The sequence below is a fragment of the Chiloscyllium plagiosum genome, chromosome 42, assembly GCF_004010195.1.
Source record: "Chiloscyllium plagiosum isolate BGI_BamShark_2017 chromosome 42, ASM401019v2, whole genome shotgun sequence".
In the NCBI taxonomy this organism is placed as follows: Eukaryota; Metazoa; Chordata; class Chondrichthyes; order Orectolobiformes; family Hemiscylliidae; genus Chiloscyllium; species Chiloscyllium plagiosum.
Window position 1 is genome coordinate 339,606 of NC_057751.1, and position 19,205 is coordinate 358,810.

A 19,205-nucleotide genomic window follows, 5' to 3' on the forward strand; every position below is an offset into this window, starting at 1 on the left:
ATTCCCACTTTGACACAAATATCCAGGTACTCACTCTGTCTCATTCCAACGAAGTTCCTCTGTACAGCCTCATCTGTCCTACATTTCTTTCGATTTATCGAGCTGACAGATGTCAGTGTAGCATTACTGTACGACTAGTCTAGGTAGAGAGTACAGATTAGAATCATTTGGAATGTGTTTAGCCATGTGTATTAAAGTGGTCCAGTGATTTTGTCATTCTGACTCTGGTTTCTGAGCGGGTGTGGTTAATGTTCACCATAATGTTGGAGCTCAGTTAGCTCAGATGACTGGATGGTTCATTTGTGATGCAGTGATACCAACAGTACATGTTCAATTCCCCCTGCATGTAGGCTCTGACATCTCAACCTTGCCCTTTGGCTGACACGTGGTGACCCTCAGGTTACACTCACCAATTATTGCTTACCTCTCAAGAGCTGCCTCTGATCCTCTGGGACAATAACAATTTTCTGCCTGCGTTTGTCATTCAGCACTGTAGGAGTGTTCATCAAACATTATTTGCTGTTACACCAGCTGAAAATTCTGCCAGCCAGTACCTTTAATTTTGGAGCTGCAATTGAAGAGTTGAGAATGAACAGCTCCCATTTAGCCAAATGACAAGGGGAATTCACCAGAAAACATTCCCAACTGTCATCAGCTCTGGATCCATCCATCCACCCACCATCCAAGACTAATCTCCTCCCATTATGGCAGGTTTCTTGTTCTTGAATTCTCTCCAAGCCAGAAATAAGACAACTGCCTTTGCTGGGTTCTCTCATGTTACTGAAGTTTGTGTATCAGGATTGACCTGGGCATCCACAGCTCACTAGGTCTCTGCAAGAGTGTGTGTGTGTGTGTGCGCTTGTTTGGAGGGCTTAACTACAGCCCTACTATCTCTCATCTTCCTCTGGGCACACTGCAAATTTGTGCTCAATTTGGACAGTCCTCATATCTGAATCTACTTCCAGTGCTTCCCTCCACATAGGCTATAGTGTTTTCCCACATCGATGCAGAAGAGTGGAAGCCTTTTGATTTTTGTCACTTGTACTGCACCTCTTGACGTTGTTTGCCCTGAGAATTTTCTTCAGAGGGGATCGCTTTCAGATTTCTGTACGCCTCCACATTGGAGTGATAACTTGTCGATGGAAGGTGAAGTTTCTGGAGGGAGGTCTATGTGCTTTGAATGCAGCACAATGAATAACCATCTTGTTTGCGGTTTTGCACCCACCAGTGAGTTGTTATGAACCTTGCCTGTCTGCTGAAGGCCCTCCTGAGTTTTGATGTGGTGCCCACAGCAAAGCCAGGGACGTGTTATGCAGAACCTGAAGTTGTTTCTGTCAGTCAGACGCTGGTGTAGAAAAGAAAACTTAATTCTATCTGTTGTCGTTGTCCAAGTTGTAGCATTGTTCTATTAATCATCAAATTAAGAATTCCAAAACTTTGATTGTGCAAGCTGATTTGTTGTCATATTTTTCTTTTCATCAAACTTTACTCAAGTGAATTGCCACTGCTAAATCACTCATTTCATTTTCCAAAATCAACTTTCACAATGGAATTATACTCTGGTGAATGGTTCTCAAGACCCTTCCCCTGCACCCCCCCCCCCCCACACTGCAAGTAGTGTCATCAACTAAACACACAAAAATCACAAAGAGAAATCATCAGCACAGACTCGCGTTCACTCTCAACCACTGCGACGGTGATTCCAGGAATCAGCAATGAACAAAACCCACACAGTCATGGACCCCAATTGTCTCTCTCTCTCTCTCACACACACACACACATGAGACCTACTGCTCTCCAAGCCATGGCAAGTGACTTGATTGAAGAACTTGTCTTGGGGAGATGGTGGCAATGTCACCAGTAATCCAGAGCACAAGGCTAATGGTCTCTGGACATGGGTTCCAATCCCACCATGGCAGATGTTGTTGCAGTTCGAATTCAATAAAAATCTGGAATAAATATTTTTTAAAATCCTGATGGTGATCACATAATCACCATCAATGGCTGTAAAAATACATTCAATTCATAATGCCTTTCTCTGGATTGGCCCACATGTGACTCTAGACCCAAAGCAATGTAGTTGATTCTTCACTGCCCTCTGGGAACTAGGAATGGGCAATAAATGCTGACCTAGCCAGCAAAGCTACATGCCATAGACAAATATTAAAAAAAAATCCTGTGGGGCCTTGACAGAGGACATGTGGAGAGAATGTTTCCTCATGTGGGAGAATCTAAACCTCAAAGTCATTGCTTTAAGACAGACTTGAGCCAAGACCACTTCCTCATCGAGGGTGATGAGTCTTTGGATCTATCCAAAAGGGAGATGGAAGCAGAAGCTTTGAACATTGTTAAGGCACAGGTGGATGGATTCTTGTTATAAGGGGTAAGTGATAATGTGAATGTGAGATTAAAATCAGATCAGTCATTACCTTACTGAATGCTGGAGCAGGCTTGAGGAGCCAAATGGCTTCTTCCTGCTCCTAATTTACATGCAACTATATATATCCTTCTCATCAGGATGGTAAAGACTATTTAGAGTACGTTACTGTCCTCCAAGCATCCTTCAGTAGCAATGCTTCAAAGCACAAGGACCAAAACCATTACCATGGGACGACTGCCTGGGTTCAAACATCTCTCAGTGAGATGTACTGTGCGATCAGACAGACACAGTCACCATGTGATTGGACAGGATATTCAGAGCAAATAAGCCATCTCACATGCTGTAGTTTGACCGTTTGAAATTAGCATGAATAATAGGAAATAAAAGCCTGGTTTCAGTGTGACCATGAAGCTGTCTGACAAACTCAACTGCCCCTCTGAGGGTCTTTCAGTGGGAAAATCTGTCAGCTTGTTGAATCTGGGTCTATCTGTGCCTCCTCTTCCACACCTTAAACAGTTCACACAGACCAAAACATCACACTTGAAGGCCAGGAACAGGAACACACATTTGCAGCTCCAGCTAATAAAACCAAACTTGGATTTTTAATGCAAATTTTGTTACAAGAAAAGTTCAGTATATGTTATCGTTATGCTAATTAGAAATCGCGACAGTTTTCTCAGTGCACTTACAAAAAACACAAGTTAATGAAACTCTTTTTAACCAACAGTATCAATGTAGAATGTCTCTCCTGTGGGGAATTATCCTTTTCTTCCACAAAAAAGGGGAACAGTTACAGCATTTTTTTAAAAGACTCTGCAAAAAGAACTTTTCCTAAATAAAAAAGACACTAAAATAATAATCTGTGTGAATTGGAAGCCAAGTGGTTAAAACAGGGATGGGGTCAGGTTTCTTTGAAAGGCCCTTTCTCCCCAGTTTAGTTTCAACTTGAGGAAGCTTCTACCCCATAGTCCAAACCCAACAGCCCCTGAAATCCCACTGTGGCAAACTTGCATTTGCTTTCTCAAAATGGGCTCGAAGCCAGTGTTCAACATTAGGTCTTAGGTTGGGAAGAAGGGGTAGATAGCATTGCTTGGATGCAAACTGAATGACCCCAATGTTGTGTGGAATGTGGTCAGTTGTTCACAGACAGTCAGAGACTGAAGCCAAAGCCTCACTAATGCCCACGTTTGAAGACATCGGCTGTGAACAAGGGATCAATATGAGAGCCAACTCTCTTGCTCTCATTCAGACTTCGCTCTAGCAGCAAATTGCCAATTCAAGCAATCTGTCAATGCATCAGTGTTGACAGTCACTGGTCTGGGATCAGCTGGCTTTAAAAGCAGCCTGGCACACTTCAAGTGACCTCATGCCCCCTCTTGACATGAAAACAGTGAGAACATGATGACTTTGGCACCCATACCAACAATCAGCAAACTCACTAAGGTTAAAAATGAAAACACACCCGCGGCCTACCTCTTCATCTGTTGTACTCACTTCTCTCGACCAGAGGAAACCACATTCTCATCTGGAAAGCCACAGGTACCAGTACTCGGCATTTAACAGCAGGAAGATGAGGGATAATCCATGAAACTGACTCTCTGGTTCACTCAAGCAAATGGCCTTTGTACTAACTGATTATCTGGTCTCTGGCAATCCACGCCATCAGGAGTCCACCCCTGACTAGTGATGCTTGGCCTCTTGCATCACCTCTGCTATCTGTTCTACAAAATCAGTTGCCTTCCTTGCAAAGCAAGAGGTGCCCAAATGCATCCCAACAGAGCTCACTGGAGGAGAGCTGCAAGGTCAGAGCTCACTCGAGAAGGGGCCTGACCACATGCACGCAGGCTGAGATTTTGTGACTGTCAGTTGCCAAACGTCTGTGACATTCAAAAAGTGATCTTCATCTGGTAGGCCTTTTTATTCAGAGCTACAATAAACCCAATACTGCTGTCTTAGGACACCTGTCCTGTTAACAATACACCACTGCATCCCAAGGCAGTGACAGTGATTTGTGCCAACAGTTTAGGGTGGGTACTGCAGTACTGTTGCAGAATAGATTTTCTTTGTTCAGGGTGATTTGGGATTTTTTGCAAAGGGTGCAGTACAGACGAGAATTGGCAGTGTGCTGCAGTTAAATACACAGGCACTCGAATGAAGAGCACTGCAAACAGACATTGCAAGAGAATGAAAGCACAAACTAGGAAAGATTTTCCAGAATTGCACACCGAAATCTGAGGCACTGTTATGCTCATGCAATTAGTGGAAGAGGTACTGCAGATCATTACATTTACTTCTAGCAGTCTTCAGAGAGGGAACCAAACAAGTTGGATTCATTTTCATTGGTTAAAGTGGTCTGAAAGTCATTTCTCAGATGAAGCTGGGTTTTAAAACATTCAGCATTTGAACTGTGGAACTAATGTTCCAAAAGGTGTGTGTGTGTGGCCCAACCCTTGAGGAACAGCAACCATCATCAGCTGTTCAACTTCAAGAACTATTGATTTTCCATCCAAAAGATCAGGTGATAAAAGATGTACGCCAGAGATCTCAGATCTATTTTCTTTCTCGACATTCTGATGACCTCCTCAAACACTGCAGCATCCTGAACTCAATACCAAAATGGGACAAGTTTGACTAAGAAGATCTATTCTGCAGGACAGAACCTGAACATTCACACTTCCAAATATACAAAACAGAGCTCAATTACAAGAAAACGTATTTGGCCTGCAGGAGTCTCCTGATTACTGACAGTCCTATCAAGCACGAGAGAGCTAGTGAAAGAGAGACAGTGTGGGTGGGAGGAGAGACAGACAGTCAGTTAAAATAAGACAAAATGGAGAAGAGAGCATGTGAGAGAACAGGCAGACGCAGAAAGTAGGGGAAAGGAATGGAGACAGAGAGACTGGCAGACACAATGGGGAGAGAGACAGAGGCATGGCAGAGAAGGAGAAACAGGACAGAGTGAGTTGATTTCAATCATGTTTCAATTGGCCTCCCACACATAGACCAGCTCAGAGACATATCCCCAAAGGCAACACCAGAGTTCACAATTGAACATCCTTCTCAAGTTGACCTTCCCAGTTCATCAGGATTCAATCTAGTTCACACATACAGATTCATTCATTTTAAAGTAAAGTTTCTAAATGGGATATAGACATCGTGCCATGCAACAGGCTGTCTTTTTAAAAATAAAAACTTGGAACAAATCAACTTTGTATCCATATTTCCTTTTCCCAAAAGGCTCCTGATGAGCCTTCAAGACCACACATTTTAAAAAAAATCAGAGCCAGATTTATAAAAAAGCCGACGGCTTGACTAGTTGGGAACTGAGACTGAGTTCTCCAATGGGCAGGATTGTTCAGGTGGCCAAATGTGAACACACAGGAGAGCTAAGATGTACTGAGCCTCACCTGCTGAAATCATACAAGTCGTTACAAGTATAGGTGAAGGGAACAGGTAAAAATGGGGGAGTGGGTGAAGGCAGGTCAGCCACTGGACAAGAGGCAATTAATGCCTTCATCAACCCTTCAACATCTGCAGGATTTGCTGTTTGTCATCATCTACTGCAGAGCAACACAAGTGAATAACACAGTCCTTCCCCCAACTGCGCCCTGAACCAGGTTGAGAACAAATATCAGATTTGGGCACTCAGAGCAGAGATGGGACTGAGATGGCATCCACTTCCCAAATCCACCACACATTCCCCCAGAATGCTCCTTCAGAAAACTTAGCAAGGTCCGCACAAAATCAAGAGCTACGTCAGTCGGCTTCTCTCCAGTCACTTCAGTCCAAGAGGGAGGTGAGCTGGTTCTGAAGTCAAAGAGATCGGATTTCGCAATATTCCAGTAAAACTGGGCACTCACAGCGGAGGTGACGGGACAGGCTGGGAGTTATGGATCTCAGGACACTCCCAAGCACTCACAATAAATAAATAGGACCTCATTATTTGTTAGTGTGCCATCTTATCTTTTCCTTTCATTCCTTGGGTGGTCTTGGCAGCTGGCATCCCTGACTGAGTGGGCGTGGGGCGCTGGCCCATTGCTTGCTGCCGACGGTCAGGAGGTATGTTGGTGGCAAATTGGCCTCGTCCCGCCATTTGCTGCTGCTGTGGAGAAGTGTTTTGCAGTCCACGGGTGGCTTGGTAACCCTGAGGAGGCCATTTCATCTGGGCCTGGGCTTGGGCTCGTGCCTGAGCCTGAGCCCGTGCCTGAGCCTGGGCTTGGGCCTGAGCTCGAGCTTGGGCCTGAGTTGGAGTCGGTGCAGGAGGCGGAGATTGAGACAGGGGCTGGTTTGGTGTCAGCGGCCTGCGGGGAGGCATCCTTTCATTGATCCGGTCCAAGCCTCTGGCCTGTTCAAAGCTGATCTTCTGCAGCGAAGCTTTCCCTTAGAGATGGACAGAGACACAAGCAACATGTAAGGCTATGCACTGGCAATCACACAGCTTATAGACAAACAGGAACATACAAAACACGAGCTGCTGCAAACTATTCAGCTCCCCAACTCTACCTTTCAATAAAATCACAACTGATCTTCATCCTCAACCTTAAAGAATTGTAAACCATGAGAAGGACAGGGTAGAGTTCCAAATGGTCAGAGAGGTGGCAGATGAAGTTCAATTCAGAGAAGTGTGAGATGATGCACATGAAGAGCACAAAGGCAATCTAAAATAGGGGATACAATTCTGAAGGGGGTGAAGGACCAAAAGGACCTGGGTGCATATGTGCAGAAATCATCGAAGGTGGTAGGATTGGTGCAGAAAGAAATTAATAAATAGCAGTGTTCTCAGCTTTACTAATTGGGAGCATAGTACACAAGAACAAGAGGTGATTTTGAAGTTACTTTGTTGACCTCAGTTAGAGTATTGTGGACAGTTGTGGGCACCACATTATAGGAGAGATGCGAATGCACCGAAATCAGTGCAGAAGTGATTTGGAAAAACAGCTCTAGAAATGAGAAACTTAAGTTATGAGAATAGATTTAAAAGCTTGGAATGTTCTCCTGGAGAGAAGGCAACTAAAAGGAGATTTGAGAGAGATTTACAAAACCATAAGCGAGATGGATAGAACAGAGAAAGAAATCTTCTCACTCTTAAAAGGATCAAGAATGAGAAGGCATAAATTTAAAAGTTATTTCCAAAAGGAGCAAATGTGAAGGGAGAAAAAAGCTTTTTGTTCAGCAAGTCGTTAGGATATGGAATGCACAGCTTGGAAACATGGTGAGACTGGCATTTGAGGCATTCAGGAAGTTACTCAGTGATTATTTAAAACTAAAAGGTATATGCAAGGGCTTGCGGAAAAGGCAAGAAAACGGCACAGTCATAATACTAATTTGGAAAGCTGGTGCAGATACAATGGGTCGAATAGCCTCCCTTTGCACCATAAACCCTGAAATTCTGTGACATGTTCCCATACCATACCTACTTCTACAACTTAAGGTCCCTGGGAATTTTATTCTTAGAGGGTTAGATTAGATTAGATTACTTACAGTGTGGAAACAGGCCCTTCGGCCCAACAAGTCCACATGCGCCGCAGGAGCGCAACCCACCCATACCCCTACATTTACCCCTTACCTAACACTACGGGCAATTTAGCATGGCCAATTCACCTAACCTGCACATCTTTGGACTGTGGGAGGAAACCGGAGCACCCGGAGGAAACCCACGCAGACACGGGGAGAACGTGCAAACTCCACACAGTCAGTCGCCTGAGGCGGGAATTGAACCCGGGTCTCTGGCACTGTGAGGCAGCAGTGCTAACCACTGTGCCACCGTGCCGCCCATGATCTTGGATCACCCTGATTTAGAAGACAGCGGAGGTGGAGTCACTGAAATGTTTAACGGCAGTGAATAGATTTGTTAAGTCAGGGAATCACAGATTATCAAGAAAAGATGGGAAGGTGGAATTCAAAACACAACCAGATCAGTTGTAGAATGGTGATACAAGCTCCTCAGGCTAAATCGTCTATTTCTGCTCCTAATTCCTATGTCTGCATGTACGGGTAAGTTGGAGCCAGGTTGTTCAAAGGTGATAAATGGAAGCACTGTTCTATACAGCAGGTGGTGGAAATCTGGAGTATTTCTCTCGTAAAGCATGAGAGTCTGAGGGGGGAGATCAGACAAGCCAATTGCTACATTGACATTGGCCAAGATTATGAAGCATCCTAAAGCAAGGTGAGGAAATGGAACTCCTTGCAGATGTGGGATGATTGGATGAATGGCAGAGCAGGCTTCAAGTGTTGAATGGCCTCATCCTGCTCCTCTGCTTGCTCAGTTAGAAATAAAGAAGTGATGGCCTATTGGTAACAGCCTGAAGAAGGGCTTATGCCCGAAACGTCGATTCTCCTGTTCCCTGGATGCTGCCTGACCTGCTGCGCTTTTCCAGCAACACATTTCCAGCTATTGGTAATAGCGCCAGACTATTAATCTAGAAACCCTGGTAATGTTCTGGGGCCCCCAGTTTGAATTCTGCCATGTCAGACATGGAACCTGAATTCAATCAAAATCTAGAATTAAAACCATAACAGTGACCATTAATTATTGTTGAGTATTAGAAAAACACCCCATCAGGTTCACAAACAGAGAGGAATCTGCCTTCCTACCTGATCTGACCTACATGTGACTCTGGATCCAAAGCAATGTGGTGTGGTCGACTCTGCCTTTTGGTCAATTAGAATTAAATCATAGCTTTAAGCAGTATGCCCACATCCCATGATCAATTGAAGAAAGCAGAAAAACAGCATGGGCAGAATGGTGACTGGGCAGTGGGCTTATTGACCAAGGCAGCTGCCAGTTCATTTAGCAATTTGTTTTGATAATTCCACAGTTCCCAGGTCAGACATGTATCTTGAGCAAGTCTCTTGTGTTCCTTCCGTATGTGTCAATTGTGGCTCAGTAGACAGACTCTTACTTGCTAGTCAGATACTGGTGTAAATCTCACATACTGTGGGAGTGCCACACTGGCAGGGGAACCATTTTACAGCTCACACACTAAACAAGACTCCCAGTTTCCACACACTATTCTCAAGAGCTAAGGGGTTTTACCTGGAATTATGATCAACATTTATATTTCAAACAAGACCATTACCCCTTTGCTGGTTGTGGGAGTTTGCTATGCAGCAACTGGTTGTTATTCTGCATTACAACACTGAAAATATTTTACTTGTCTGTCATTGGCTGTGAGGCCCTTCAGGACATGCCAAGGATGTGGAAAAGTGTTATTGATTCCCTTGTTCTTTCATTCTCCATCATCACTGCTCACTTCCTTATTGGGATGGAGACACTCATCCAAGTTTCCTTATAGACCTCCAGAATTCTTCTCCAGTGCCCCTCCACCTGCTTGCTCCTTCACATGGTGACTATCATTGAGTCATATGGCATAGGAATAGGACTTTGGGCTCATCACATCTATGCCGACCAACGTACTTCTGATAACTTCTACACTCACATCCAAGTCATTAATGCACATAATAAACAGCAAGGGTCCCAGCACCGATCACTGTGGTACATAAAACATCTCTCCATCATCACTCTTTCACTTCCGATTTGGATGCAGTTTGCCAACTTGCCTTAGATCCTATGTGCGATTACATTCTGGACCTGCCTTCCACGTGGGACCTTGTCAAAGGCCTGACTGAAGGCCATGTAAAACACACTACCCTCACGAATGTATTTCATCAACTTTTCAAAAAACTCAGTTAAATTGGTCAGACAGGATCTCCCTTGAACAAATCCATGCTGACTATCGCTGACCAAGCCTCTCTGTTCTAAGTATTGATTAATCCTGTTCTTCAGAATTTTTTCCAATAATTTCCCTTCTGGTGACATCAAAAACTGGTCTGTAATTACCTGGCCTATCCCTGCTGCTTTTCTTGAACAAAGGAACCACATGAGCTATCCTCCAGGGATCTGGTCCTTCACCCGTGGCCAGCCAGGTATTAGATATCTCTGCCAGGGCCCCAGAATCACCTCCCTTGCCTCGAAGGCAGTCTGGGATACATCTCATCCAGTCCTGGATTCTCATCCACCTGCATACCAGTTAAAACCTGCAACATCTCATCCTTATTAATCTTAACATGTTTAAGCGAAGCAATGAATGCAGTTGAAAAATTTTCATTTCAGATCTCACCCACATCCTCTGACTTTGTGCAAGTTTGCCCCCTTTGGTCTCGAGTAGTTCCCACTCTTTCTTTGCTAATCTTCTCAACTTTAACATACTTGGATAGGGAGAAATCAGAACTGATGAACAGTCACTGGACTCAAAACATTAACTCTGTTTTCTCCCCACAGATGATGCAGACCTGCTGCATTCCACCAGTGATTTCTGTTCCAGATCTCCAGCTCTTTGTTTTATTTCACTGATTTTAAATGACTATTTAGAGAGTTAAACCTTTGCTGGAACTAAATCCAATCAGGGAACCAGGTTTAATAGACAACAAGTATCTGAAAGCTACTTTGGAAAAAAGAACAATTGAAGTTGATATTTGTCTGGAGTTAAAACTCTGTTTACCATACAATAAAAAGAGTAGAGCAATGAGTAATAACTTCATACATATTCATTAATGAGGTTCGGAAATGGAAGTACACAGCAAATACAGAGGCAACAACTGATAACCTAGCATACATGAAAAGTGCAGTCATTATTCTTGGTTGCACAGTGATCTAAATTTCCCTTTTCAAACTGGGACAAACAGTAGCACCAGGATTTAAACCTCCAGGAATTCAGACAGAACCACTTCCAACTCAAAACAAAAAACCTCCCTTTGGCTGTGCTGAGTAAAAGCAGCTTCTGGACAGTGTAGCGTAGAGCAGTATCGCTAGTGTGATAACCTCAGGTGAGGCAGTTGAACAATGTGCCAGGTAACAGCTGAGTCGGACCATCCCATAGTGTAGTTTCAAGTCCACTCCCTACTGTAGCTGAGGTGGCACCATGCAGTCAGCTGCTCAATGACATCCTGTGGTCAATGGGACCTCCATCTTTATCCAAGTTGGGCTGACAATCCACTCCAATCACACATGATCCAACTGATATTCTCATATCCTCAAGGCAAGAAGCAATGGGCAATAATATCACCTCACCCTATTCTCTAAGGAAGGGGAAGGGGAGAAATAAAGTAAAAATTGAGCACTTGTTTACAACAGTTTCCTCTTGCCTGTTGCAGTTTTGGAAATTGGGAAATCTAAGGCCACTGCAGCCAGCAAAGTGAGGCCTCGCACTTGAAGGGTAACCTGTGGCTGTATGTATTCCACTGTTCCTCTTGAAATGTTAAGTACAGGAAAAAGCAGCAGCAGCCAGGGACACTTACACTCATTGCCAACACTCAGCAGTTGAATGTGGCTAGATACTCAGCTTGGCTTGCAGAACAGCAATTGGGATGTGGCCATGAGTGAGAACACACAATTACCAACACACAAACACATACCTGAAGAAGAGGTTACTGCATCAGTCATTGCTGTGAGGATGAACGTCAGCATGGAGGAAAAAAAAGAGACAATGATGTGAGGCACCAGAAACTCTTACAATACAATTTATCACCAGCTCAGCTCAAGTACTTGGCAGAATGCAGAGTCGCTCTTCCGTACTGTGGGCTTGACCATTAATTTGCAAAGCATTATACAACGATCAGCAAACTTTGGGCATGTCACACACATTTTGGTGACTCATTAGATTGCTCCAATGGCAGGTTGCTCCGAACTCAGTCGAGATCAAAATGAGGTTTGTTCCACCCTGCAACACAGTTACAAGCACTTGGCTCTCCCTGTGAATAATTTAGAACATAGAACAGAGAACAGTACAGCACAGAACAGGCCCTTCAGCCCACGATGTTGTGCCGATCATTGATCCTCATGTATGCACCCTCAAATTTCTGTGACCATATGCATGTCCAGGAGTCTCTTAAATGTCCCCAATGACCTTGCTTCCATAACTGCTGCTGGCAATGCATTCCATGCTCTCACAACTCTCTATGTAAAGAACCCACCTCTGACATCCCCTCTATACTTTCCTCCAACCAGCTTAAAACTATGACCCCTCGTGTTAGCCATTTCTGCCCTGAGAAATAGTTTCTTGCTATCGACTCTATCTATGCCTCTCATTATCCTGTACACCTCAATTAGGTCCCCTCTCCTCCTCCTTTTCTCAGTCAACCTCTCTTCATAAGATAAGCCCTCCAGTCCAGGCAGCATCCTGGTAAACCTCCTCTGAACCCTCTCCAAAGCATCCACATCTTTCCTATAATAGGGTGACCAGAACTGGACGCAGTATTCCAAGTGCGGTCTCACCAAAGGTTTATAGAGCTGCAACAAGATCTCACGACTCTTAAACTCAATACCCCTGTTAATGAAAGCCAAAACACCATATGCTTTCTTAACAACCCGGTCCACTTGGGTGGCCATTTTAAGGGATCTATGTACCTGCACACCAAGATCCCTCTGTTCCTCCACACTGCCAAGAATCCTATCCTTAATCCTGTACTCAGCTTTCAAATTCGACCTTCCAAAATGCATCACCTCGCACTTATCCAGGTTGAACACCATCTGCCACCTCTCAGCTCATCTCTGCATCCTGTCAATGTCACGCTGCAGCCTACAACAGCCCTCTATACTGTCAACGACACCTCCAACCTTTGTGTCGTCTGCAAACTTGCTGACCCATCCTTCAATCCCCTCATCCAAGTCATTAATAAAAATTACAAACAGTAGAGGCCCAAGAACAGAGCCCTGTGGAAGACCACTCACCTCCAGGCAGAATATCTTCCTTCTACTATCACTCGCTGTCTTCTGTTGACCAGCCAATTCTGTATCCAGACAGCTAAGTTCCCCTGTATCCCATTCCTTCTGACCTTCTGAATGAGCCTACCATGGGGAACCTTATCAAATGCCTTGCTGATGTCCATATACACCACATCCACAGCTCGACCCTCATCAACTTTTCTAGTCACATCCTCAAAGAACTCGATAAGATTTGTGAGGCATGACCTGCCCCTCACAAAGCCGTGTTGACTGCATTTAATCAAGTCATGCTCTTCCAGATGGTCATAAATCCTATCCTTCAGTATCCGTTCTAACACCTTGCAGACGACAGACGTGAGACTGACTGGTCTGTAATTGCCAGGGATTTCCCTATTTCCTTTCTTGAAGAGAGGAATTACATTTGCCTCTCTCCAGTCCAGTGGAGAGTGAGGATGCAAAGACCTTCGCAAGTGGCGAAGCAATTGCATTTCTCGTTTCCCAAACCAGCCGAGGACAAATCTTGTTCGGGCCTGGCAACTTGCCAATCTTAATGTTTGACAAAATTTTCAGCACATCAGCTTCCTCTATCTCTATGCATTCCAGCATGCACACCTGCTCTTCAAAGGTTTCATTCACTACAAAGTTTGCTTCTTTCGTAAAGACAGAAGCAAAAAACTCATTTAGGGCTTCCCCTACCTCTTCGGATCCCACACACAAGTTTCCTATGCTATCCCTGATTGGCCCTACTCTTTCTTTGACCATTCTCTTATTCCTCACATAAGTGTAAAATGCCTTTGTGTTCTCCCTAATCCGTTCTGCCAAGCCTTTCTCGTGCCCCCTCCTGGCTCTCCTCAGACCATTTTTGAGCTCCTTCATCGCCTGCCTGTAATCCTCTAGAGCTGAGCTTGACCCTAGCTTCCTCCACCTTATGTAAGTTACCTTCTTCCTTTTGATGAGAAGCTCCACCGCTCTCTCCATCCAAGGTTCCTTTATCTTACCCCTTCTTGCCTGTCTCAGAGGGACATATTTATTCATCACTCGCAACAACTGTTCCTTAAACAGTCTCCACATGTCCATAGTGCCTTTACCATGGAACAATTGCTCCCAGTCCATGCTTCCTAACTCATGTCTAATCGCATCATAGTTTCCTCTTCCCCATTTAAATATCCTCCCATTTTGCCTCATCCTCTCCTTCCCCATAGCTATGTAGAATGTGAGGCAGTTGTGGTCACTTTCACCAAAATGCTCTCCCACCACAAGATCTGATACCTACCCCGGCTCGTTTCGGAGCACCAAGTCTAGAATGGCCTCTCCCCTCGTCGGCCTGTCAACGTACTGAGTTAGGAAACCCTCCTGAACACACCTTACAAAAACAGCTCCATTCAAATCTTCTGCTCGAAGGAGGTTCCAATCAATATTGGGAAAGTTAAAGTCACCCATTACAACAACCCTACTACGTCCACACTTTTCCAAAATCTGCCGACCTATTATTTCTTCCATCTCCCTGCTGCTATTGGGGGGCCTGTAGTAAACCCCTAACGAGGTGACTGCTCCCTTGCTGTTCCTAATTTCCACCCATACTGACTCGGTAGGCAGATCTTCCTCGACAATGGAAGCTTCTGTAGCTGTGATACCCTCTCTGATTAATAGTACTACACCCCCTCCTCTTTTCCCCCCTCCCTATTCTTTTTAAATGCTCTAAACCCTGGAACATCTAGCAACCATTCCTGCCCCTGAGAAACCCATGTCTCTGTTATGGCCACAACATCATAGCACCAGTACTGATCCATGCTCTAAGTCCATCACTTTTATTCCTGATACTCCTTGCGTTAAAGCAAACACACTTTAACTGACCCCTTGGTTCCTTCCCAGGAAAATCCTTCCCACTAGCTGGTCTACCTTTTGCTATTGCCTCATCTGCATCACATCTCACCTCCGGTATACAGCTCAGGTATAATTTGAAACACAGACTGACTGAGGAGCAAGGCAGCATCAATATCCCCATTTCCAGCCAATCTCCCTATGGGTATAAAGGCAGCAGCAGGGGGCTACTGTCTGGGTTCAGGGCTCCATTTATGTCCTCAGTATCACTGCTGATGACCCGTTCACTTAATGAGTCTGGACAAAACACATAGCCCACAACCTCACTCGAAGCAGACGTCCTGAACTGGGGTTGGGAGGAAATTTCACACCAGCATATGAATTCATCATTCTGAGGGTGTGTCAGCAGGAGCTGAGACAGCAGCTTTCAAACTAGGACATCGCAAAGTTACAGCCAGGAGAGGGATCAATGTTGCAGTGATTGCGCATGAAATGAGAAAAGGGAATTTCTCCCGGACAATAGCATTGATCGTAGTGAACCCTCAGGCACCTCTGGTTTCTGTTTCCAACTGAATTGCTTCAACGTTCCAATTTTCCAACTAAAGCACTGGCAAAGAGAATGTGGTGAAGTGCTTTGAACAGGGCTAGGGCTGGAGAGGGAAGGATAACTGTGAGAGGGAACAGGAACGTTCAATGTGTTTCACAGAGAGCTAGAAAGAAGGCATATGGTATATAGGAGAGAAACAGCTTGTCTGTGCCCTGAGGGACAGTCCTGAAGGCACACACTGCACACTAACTTTCCTAACCTTTCTCCAAGGCTGATTTTCCTCCTGCCAAGGCACCAAGAGGCAGATTGCCGCTTGGAGTCAAGCCTTTTAACGTCAGTACATTTTCATGTTCCTCTCTGCAAAGAGAACAAACCAACAGAAAGGTTAACTTGAAAGAGGTGCCAAAAAAACATGAAATGAAGGCACCGCGTGCATAGTCATACAGCAGCAGCGCAGCACACTTCCAGCCACTGAGAAATCAGGAACATCAGACAAACCTACCTAAGAACAGTAAAGACTCGGGCCATCTTGCCAATTGCACGGATCTTGTTCTTGATGACTTCCTTGCGATCATGTTGAGAAGCTGAGACAAAGAGGTGCACAAGGCTATCATTAGGCTCGACAGACCCCTGACCCAGTCAGCCCCAAGCAAGTTACACAGAAGCATTGGGTTTTATGGATGGTGACCAACACAATGGTCAAGGTGCAATCCAGGGCCATCAGAACATACACCATGAATTCCTCTAGAAGAAAGCTCACAATGAGAGTCCAGATTTGAGCCTTAATTTTAGCACTTACAGCAAAAATGCATTCATCCCAATATATTCACCACTTTCCATAAAATCTCCATAGTGAGGAAATAGGCCATTCGGCTTAGAGAACTCTTCTCTCACTCTCTGTCCTTAAACTGTCAAGCTAAGGACACGGTGATCGTGAGAAAGCCATTTGTAATCTCAGTCAAATTCAGTCATTAAAATGAGATCGCTGGTCATGACCACCTTGCTTGAAAAGGTTGCTGTGCACGATATGTTTACAGTGTTTTCCACTCTTCTTTATTGACTATGCTGCAAAAAGACTTCATAGAATCTGTACAGCGTTGAAGCAGGCCATTCAGCCCATCAAGTCCATACTGACCCTATGAAGAGCATCCCACCCAGACCCACCATCCTACCCAATCCCTGTACAGCTCCATTTCCCACAGCTAACCCACCTAGCCTGCACACCCCTGGACACTATGGGCAATTTAGCATGGCCAATCGACCTCTACTGCACATCATTGGACTGTGGGAGGAAACTGCAGCACCCCACAGAAACCTACGTGGACACGGTCGAATGTGCAAACTCACATAGACAGTTGCCTGAGAATGGAATCGAACCCAGGTACCTGACACTGTGAGGCAGCAGTGCTAACCACTGAGACACCGTGCTGCCCCAAGCCATTTCATTCACTGTGAAGTGATTTGCAATGGCTCGAGGTTGTGAAAACCTCGACACAAATGTAAGTTGGTTTCTCCCTCAATACTAACATTAGTCACAACAGGAGGGAGAAAGGAAGTTGGATGAAAGGTGGCCAGCCCCTGATCAACTGCAACCTTCCATCACCCACCATCGGATCAAAGGCATTGGGTTCAGTTCATACTTACCATCGTCATCATCCAGGAGCTCATCGTCAGTACAGATGTTCAGGATGTTGACCAGCATGTCTGTAACTGTAAGAGACAGCAGACAATTCAGGCCAGGCAGAATCACAGTGCCATGCAGAACTCAGAGCTCGAGAATCATTTGGCTGTTAGAAGCAATATTATTCTTAGAACAAATGGTAAGACTTGTCCTCAACTAAGTGATTGTACAGAATTGAACTATATTCCTCTAATCCCAAGCACATTCACAAGACAGACTAACTGCAGGGACAAGGTCAGTTACATAAAAAGGCCAAGGGTCTGAATTCAAAAGTGAGAAAGTTGGGAAGACTTCACACAGTCGAGTCAATTTTGTGTCATCAAGATCACAATGCTGACATTCTGAGAATTAGATTAGATTAGATTAGATTAGATTAGATTAGATTACAGTGTGGAAACAGGCCCTTCGGCCCAACAAGTCCACACCGCCCCGCCGAAGCGTAACCCACTCATACCCCTACATTTACCCCTTACCTAACACTACGGGCAATTTAGTATGGCCAATTCACCTGACCTGCACATCTTTGGATGGTGGGAGGAAACCGGAGCACCTGGAGGAAACCCACGCAGACACGGGGAGAACGTGCAAACTCCACACAGTCAGTCGCCTGAGGCGGGAATTGAACCCGGGTCTCTGGCGCTGTGAGGCAGCAGTGCTAACCACTGTGCAATCTTCAGATCAGGTTTTCGTTTAGGTGAAAGTCAATTATAAGTAACAGTTCAGCAGTCAGAGTTGAAGATGAATTTTAAAAATAGTGATTTCTGGAATGTCCTCAGGTTCCCAGAAGACATTTTACTGTGCAGCTTGTCTGGTTTCTTCTTATTTAGGAACAAGAGGAATCCTTCCATTTGTGACCAGCTCCTTGGAGGTTATTCCTTCAACTCACTCACCTATACGTGTATCGAAACTACATCTTCAGTTGGCTGTTGCTCAACAACATTCAGCAGGTCCACCCCTTTTTATGTAACTGACATTGTCTCTGCAGAGTTAATCTGTCTTGTGAATGTGCTTGGGATTAGTGGGATATAGTTCAATTCTGTACAATCAATTAGTTGAGGGCAACCTTGGCAGGTCCACACCCCCCCGCCAACAACCCACCCTCCACTCCCTGCACTTTCCCCTGCCACCGCAAGAAGTGCAAAACCTGTGCCCACACCTTCCCCCCTTACTTCTGTCCAAGGCCCCAAAGGACTCTTCCACATCCGACGGAGATTTACCTGTACTTCCACATATGTCATCGAGTGTGTCCAATGCTCTTGAATTGGTCTCCTCTACATTGAGGAGACAGGACACCAACTTGCAGAATATCTCTGGGACACACGCATCCAACAAACCCCACCACCCCATGGCTGAACACTTCAACTCTCCTTCCCACTCCGCCAAAGACATGCAAATCCTGGACTTCCTCCACTGCCAAACTCTCGTCACCTGATGCCTGGAGGAAGAACGCCTCAGCTTTTGCCTTGGGACCATCAACAACATGGGATCAATGTGGATTTCACCGGTTTCCTCATTTCCCGCCCCTGACCTTATCCCAGATCCAACCTTCCACTTGGCACCACCCTCTTGAACTGTCCTACCTGTCCACCTTCCTTCTCACTATTATGACACGGGGTAAACCCCTCTGCTAATTTAAACTCAACACACAGAGAAGCTCACCTTGCGCTGTAATCTGTTAAATTTAGAGGGGCAAAGAACTATCCCTGAAGTCACTATTTAAAGTAATTACTCTAAGTTCAACAGAGAACATTAAAACCAATTACTACTTGTAACTCATTTCTCTTAAATCTATCTTTTACCTCCCACTCTAAAATACTAGTCCGATAAAAAATCCTGATTAAGATTTACAAAAAAAAAATCACATTTCAAAACCAGTCAGTTTTGTCAAATCTCCTTTGTAGATTTTCCTCTGCAGATTCTCTCCAGGTTGGCCTCAATGTTCAGCTACGCAAACTCCGCACAGACAGGTCCCTTTCAGAGAGCTCTTCAGCTAGCAGTCTATATTTGTTGGTCTTTGGCAGTTCTCCCCCGAACTGTTCAAAATGTCTGGTTT

At 44.9% G+C, this 19,205-nt stretch overlaps 1 protein-coding gene across 4 annotated transcripts in view; it reads right to left on the reverse strand.

Annotated features, from left to right (window-relative positions):
• Positions 1-2,954: 2,954 nt before the first annotated feature.
• LOC122543003 (serine/threonine-protein phosphatase 2B catalytic subunit gamma isoform-like) overlaps positions 2,955-19,205 on the reverse strand; it is a 56,142-nt gene continuing 39,891 nt past the window's right edge. For all 4 annotated transcript variants that reach the window (XM_043681157.1, XM_043681158.1, XM_043681160.1 and 1 more), the window contains exons 10-14: positions 17,116-17,181; positions 15,974-16,055; positions 15,731-15,828; positions 11,795-11,824; positions 2,955-6,760 (exon numbers count right to left, since the gene is read on the reverse strand). In XM_043681157.1, coding sequence (XP_043537092.1) covers positions 6,327-6,760; positions 11,795-11,824; positions 15,731-15,828; positions 15,974-16,055; positions 17,116-17,181 — 710 coding nt within the window. In that variant the 3' untranslated portion in view covers positions 2,955-6,326. The remainder of the gene's footprint in view (positions 6,761-11,794; positions 11,825-15,730; positions 15,829-15,973; positions 16,056-17,115; positions 17,182-19,205) is intronic.